The sequence below is a fragment of the Dasypus novemcinctus genome, chromosome 26 (assembly GCF_030445035.2).
Source record: "Dasypus novemcinctus isolate mDasNov1 chromosome 26, mDasNov1.1.hap2, whole genome shotgun sequence".
In the NCBI taxonomy this organism is placed as follows: domain Eukaryota; kingdom Metazoa; phylum Chordata; class Mammalia; order Cingulata; family Dasypodidae; genus Dasypus; species Dasypus novemcinctus.
This window is the reverse complement of record NC_080698.1, coordinates 33,407,139-33,413,138: the sequence shown is the minus strand read 5'-3', so window position 1 is coordinate 33,413,138 and position 6,000 is coordinate 33,407,139. Positions and strand designations below refer to the sequence as shown.

General features: G+C 50.5%; 1 protein-coding gene across 1 annotated transcript in view; it reads left to right on the top strand.

Moving 5' to 3' along the window:
* Window positions 1–4,603: 4,603 nt before the first annotated feature.
* Window positions 4,604–6,000, top strand: part of EIF4E3 (eukaryotic translation initiation factor 4E family member 3) — a 40,906-nt gene continuing 39,509 nt past the window's right edge. Inside the window, exon 1 of the mRNA XM_058288492.2 lies at window positions 4,604–4,824. Coding sequence (XP_058144475.1) covers window positions 4,664–4,824 — 161 coding nt within the window. The 5' untranslated portion in view covers window positions 4,604–4,663. The remainder of the gene's footprint in view (window positions 4,825–6,000) is intronic.

The window sequence follows — 6,000 nt, the reverse complement described above, 5'->3', positions numbered from 1 at the left end:
CATCTAGCGGCCGCTGCCTGCCTTCTTCCCCCCGAGCAGCTGAAAAAAAAAACAAGAGTTGGAGTGTAGGAGAAGATAGGCTTGCATATTTATAGCCTCACGCCCTGTAAACAGGAAACTCCCCAGTCTTCAGGAGGCCAGCATCATGAACACAGCATATTGCCAGTGATTCCTCTGCCCATTCGGCAATTTGTGTTTATAATTTTATATGTTTATAAATTACGTTCCAGTGCTATATCACTGGAATGTAACGTTCATGAGACAGGACTTTTTTTTGGTCTGTATTGTTCACTGATGAATCCCAAGAGCCCAGAGTGGTGGCAGTTACATAACAGATATGCCACAAATATTTGTTGAATGTGGAATAAATGGATGTCTAGCATTTACTGCATCTTTACTACATACCAAGCCTGTGACGTATATTTGCTCAGGTATTCCTAGCCACGACTTGAAGAGGTAGAACTGTCAGGATGCCTTGTTCTCAGGTGTGGAGACGAGGTGCAGAGAGGCTACGAAGCTTGCCATGTTCGGCAAGAGCTGGCTTTTGACCCATGTTTTCAGTTTGGGGACCCTGTGTTTAGCTACTGTGCATAGTGCCTCTGTGAACACCTGCTATGTGTCAGACCCAGGCTGCAGCAGCACCTCTGGTGGGCAAGTGGTAGAAGTATCTCCAGGGGACCACCAGCCATTCCCCTCCCATGTTTTGACTTTATTGAGTGAAAATTTTCCTTCCCATAGTGGCAAAGTAGAGGCAGAAAATGGAAGGAATTCTGGGAACACTGGCCAAAAATGAGTCCCTGCCAGGAACTAGATCTGTGGCTGTATGACCTTGGATAATGTCCCTGAACCTCTGTTTTCTCATTGGTCAAAGGAGGGAACTGAGTTAGGATCCCTGCCTTCCTTTCCAACTCCAACATTCTCTTGTGCCTGTGACTCCCAGGGATGTGAGAGGAAGAGAGAGGACCACTTGTTTCTAGGCAACCAGCACCTGCCTCACCCTTGTTGCCATGGTGATGATGAAAGTTGGGCTGATGGGATTACCAGCTCCTGCTAATTGCATATGAGAGCTCAAGGTCTCTGTCTCTTTCTTGCTGGCTTGCTTGCTCTCACTCCCTCATTCTTCTAGGAACTGTAGAGAGCTCTCCTCCTCGCCTCCATCTGCAGCCTCCCCAAGGCAGCCCTGGTGCCATGGAAAGCAACGGGAAATGTCTGGCTGTGCCTCTGAGTAGCTGTGTGACCTTGGACAGGTTTCTCTGCTTCTCTGGGCCTCTAGTTCCTCATTTGAAAAATGAAGGTGTTAGAATAGTGATCCCTGTCTAAGGCTCATCCTGGTCTTTCGAATCCTGTGATGCCCAGGGAACATGGCAGGGGAGCAGACCGCACTGTTACTAGGCAACCAGCAGGCACCCTGCCCAAGTTGCCTTGGTGACTGGATGCTGGAGGGGAGGGGAGTAGTTGCTGCGGCTAATTGCTTAATTATTTATGAGTGCCTCAAGTCCTTTTTGTTGTTTTCGTTGCTAGGGGCTGTGGGGTCACCTTCTCTTCCTCCCTCCTGCCACCCCCAGTCGTCAGCCTTGCATGTTACACAGCGGGAGAGCACGTTGGCCTGGATCTCCACCTACCCGCCTTCTAGTCCAGCCTCTCATTTCCTAGAGCTGTGGCCTCAGGTAAGTCACCTAACCTGGCTGGGCCTAAGTTTGCCCATTTGTGAAATGAGGGCTTACCTAGATTATCTCCGAGGTCCCTTTCCACCCTCCAATTCTAATTCCTCCTGTCCAGTTGCAAAGGGGGGAAGAGGAGGGAAATTTTCCTAAGTTGTTTTCTTCAAAGGATGGTTCTGAAAAGCAGTGAGAATAGGTAAGTCTCTTACATATTTCAAACAGAAGGGGAACAAAAGTTGTACCCACTGGTTTCTCTGCCTCTCATTTTACTCATGTTATCTGGACTCCTTTATTAATCTTAAAGTCCTTCACATTTATTTCTTTCTATGCTACTACTTCCAAAATAGATTTGAAGGGTTGGGTTCACAGTATAAAATGCATATGTACAAATACACCATTAAATATTAGGAGAAAAAGTATATAAAATAGTGATGATTCTTCAGTGATTAATATTCATGTTGTGACTGAGCATAAAATGTGATTTTGAGCATCCTGGAAGCCAAAGCAAAAAGAGAACAAGATGTATAATTACTATTCAAGAAAGAAAAATTGCCAGACTATTCCTAGTTCTAAATTCTGAAAGGAATTTTTCATGTGCTACAATCTCTTTTACAAAACTGCAGCCAAATTCTTTAAATTGCCCTTTCTTGCTGAGGGTATTGTTAAAGGATGTGAGGAAGAAGCTAAACTTTAACAGTTTGACCAGTTCTGAATATTAGAGAGAAAAACATTCCCCTCATCATTGCCTTCATTTTATAAAGATAAATGTCACTTAGTAAATACAGATTTTCAGAACCAACCATTATTTAAAAATCAATTAAATATACATTCATGTGACCACTTTGCAGACCAATTTGGCAATATGTATAAAATTTTAAAATCTAGGCAAAATTCTGGGTCTTCAAACCTATTCTGATAAACTTGTGCAGATGAGCGAAGACATAAATATGAAAATGCTTATGGTGGCATTACTTACAAATAAATGTTGAGAATTACTGGATTACATTACTTCTTTATAATGGATGACTTTGCAGCCTTTAAAATGAAGTAGATCAATATGTCTTGAAATAGAAAACATCTCTAAGCTATAATGTTAAATAAGGTACAGCTATAGTAGAAAATGCTTGTTACAAAAATACATAGATATCTTGATAGATATAGATATATGTTTGTATATGCATATTTTTTTTCTGGAAGGAAATTGTTAGCAGTGGTTTCATTTGGGCAGAGATTGATAGTCTTGGGAGGGAGGGAGACTTAGTATTCATCACTTTATTTTTACATGGCAAACCTGTTAATTTTCCAATTAGAAAGGGAGTAGAGTCTGGCATTTTAAAAGACTCTGGAGTCTGAATACCTATATTCCAATCCTAGCTCCACTGTTTGACCTTGGGGAAGTTACTTAAGTGACAGAAACTTCCTCACTGGGGTGCTGTGAGGACTGAATGATTATGTATGACGTGCTCAGAACCAGCCTAAACAATACCATAGATGTGTTTTCCTGAAAAAAATAAATGTGGGAATGAAACAAAAAATGCATCTAACCAAAAGGACCCCCGGTATCTCAGAGTTAAAAGGGTTTTATGATATGTGTTGGTGCTTCCAGCATCACAGGTTGTACAGGGACCTTGTTTATTTGCTGTCTTTTTATCGGATCTTGATGTAAGCCTTCTAGGAGGGCGCCTATGCTGGGATTCATGACAGGCCATTGTCATGCCTGCAAAGCTCCGGAACCCATATTGTTTTGTAGCTGCTCTCTACTCCATCCCAGTGAATGCTCAAGTTAAGAGCTAGGTCAGGAAGATAAGCTACGAGGAAATGGAACTCCATATCCTCAGCTGTTCAAGGCCAGAGAGGGACTATCCAGAAATTCAAGTTCAAAGAGGACGTCCATGCCCGCATCGGTGACGTGTGAGATGTGTGTTCATTTGCCCTCACACCTCTTCTTTTCTTTTGAAGAGAGCTGCAGAGTCCTGAGGAGGAGCCTGGTTGGAAGGGCCACTCTTACTTCTGGCCCTGGAATCTCATGATGGCAGAGGGAACGCCCAGGTTTTCAGAGTTGCAGAAATGAGAGAGCTTGTACTCAAGAGTGAGCCCGCAGTTCCTCCGCCTTCCTTACCTGTGCTTTGGGGCAGGCTTGGAGAACTATGGCTGACTTTGGGAACCCTCCTTTGGGGTGGGCTACACTTCAGGCTGGGCTTGTGCCTCTGTGGCCACATCAGTGGCCCAAGAGAGGGTGGGATGTGGGCTCAGGGCCCTTCAAATCAGGTGAGGAATGTGAAGCTGTCCTACTCCAGCCTCCTGCCTGAGTCAGTGCCTTCTCAGCTTCTTCCTTCTGCTTGTCCCGCCCTTTCTTTCTACACACCTGAACATTCGAGAGTCTCTATCCATTTGACCCGAGGCTCCCCTCGCCATCTATCTGTCACATCCAACTGTGTTTCCATCTGCCCTTCCATCCATCCATGCTTCCCTCCTCCAGCCATCTGCCAATTTTCCCATCTATCCTTTAGACCGCTGGTCTTCCCTCCCACGCTGTGAGCCTGCGACCCCACCACCGGCCCAGCCCGCCCTCCGTCCCTTCGTAGCCTGTTCCCCCATCCCTCACGCCATCCCGCCAACCTCCAGCCCGGCCCAACAGCAGGCACCCTGCGCGTCGCCCTGCTCCCTGCTCCCTTCCCCGCCCGGGCCCGCTAATCTGTCCCGGCCGCGGCTCTCCTCGCCCTCTGGCCGCCACTCCCCGCTGGCCCATCGCTGGCCGCGCTTGGGGGCCTGGTCGGGGCCCATCCTGTCCCCCAGCAGGCGTGGGCCGGCCTGCCTTTGTTTTGCGCGCCCGCGGCCGGGCCCGGCCGTGCGCCCACGACCCGGCGGCGCGGCTTCCAGGCCCGGCGGGCGGCGGGCGCGGGGCGGGGCGGGCGCGGGGCGGGGCGCGGGGCGCGGGGTGACTCAGCCGCCGCTCCCTCGCGGTCCGCGCGCCCGCCGGCCTCGCAGGCGGGGTGGAGAAAATGGCGCTGCCCCCGGCCGCCGCGCCCCCCGCCGGGGCCCGTGAGCCGCCGGGGCCCCGCGCCGCCGCCGAGCCGCCCCTCGGCCTGCAGCAGCTGTCGGCGCTGCGGCCGGAGCCGGGCGAGGTCCCGCTGCACTCGCCCTGGACCTTCTGGCTCGACAGGTGAGGGGGCGCGGGGCCCGCCGCTTTGTCCGGGCGCTCCGCCGTCCGGACCCCTGGGCGCCCGGGCCGGCCCGTCGCTCTCCGGCCCTCCCCCTCCTGCCCAGGTCGCGCGCCGGGGCTCCCCGGCCCCCGGCCCCGCTCCGCGATGGCGCGGAGACGGCCCCGCTGCGTCCTGCGCCCGCCGCGCGCGCTCCGGGCTCGGGCAGAGCCCGGTGGGAGGTCGAGGTTTGGGCCGGGGCGAGCGACTTGTTTGTCGACCTAGTCACCCAGGACGGAAGAGGACATGCTTGGCCCCAAAGTTTCGGCAGCACTTTTTCTCTTGGTTCCCTTCAAAAGCAGCTCGCCGTCGGGCGGGCGCCCTGGCGGGGTGGTGGGGACCCGCTTTCCAGCTCCAGCCCTGCCCGACTTCACTTCACCACCGGGAGACGGTGGGCCAGTCGGGGATATACGCGTCCTCGCTGTGAGGTGGGGAGGGCGAGCGCTGCCGCGTTACCCCAGGGGCTGTTGGGGAGCTCAGGACTAGACCTTAGCAGTGACAGCTCTCGGGAAATGTTGACAGCCCCCCAGAAGTGTGTAATGATGTGTTATTATTGCACAGCCAGCGCCTCCACCCCATACCCACCTGAAAGTTCAAATCCCAGCTCCAACCAAAATTTGTCTCCCCAACCCCTCAACATCTCTCAGTTAAAGGCCAGACAGCAGGCACTTTAAAAAAAAAAAAAAATGCTTGCTATATTTCCAGTACCTAGAACAGTGCCTGGCACACAGGAGCAGCTCAAGACGTTTTGACAAATGAAGTGGATAACTACAAAGCCCCCTTCTTACTATATTTGTTCCACAGTGGGTGGCCCAACTGAGCTGCAGTCACAGCCCTGGCCTTCAAGGGTGTCCCAAGAGCATCCAGATATGTCACGAAACTGTCTACAGTGTTTAAGTGCTAGGAGAATATGTGTGTGACAGTTTTCTGTGAAATTTATTTAGTAGACACAAGACTGGTTTTAAAAGACCTTGCATAAAAATACATGTAGGATTTTTTTAAAAAGTGATTTTCCTTATTTTCAGCAAAGATGAACTCATTCCTTTTTTTGTGTGTATTTGAATCAGTACCCATCTCTAAGATTTGACACTCAGAGCCATTGTCTTTTCCTGTTACCCAAAGAAATTCGGGGTGGGGAA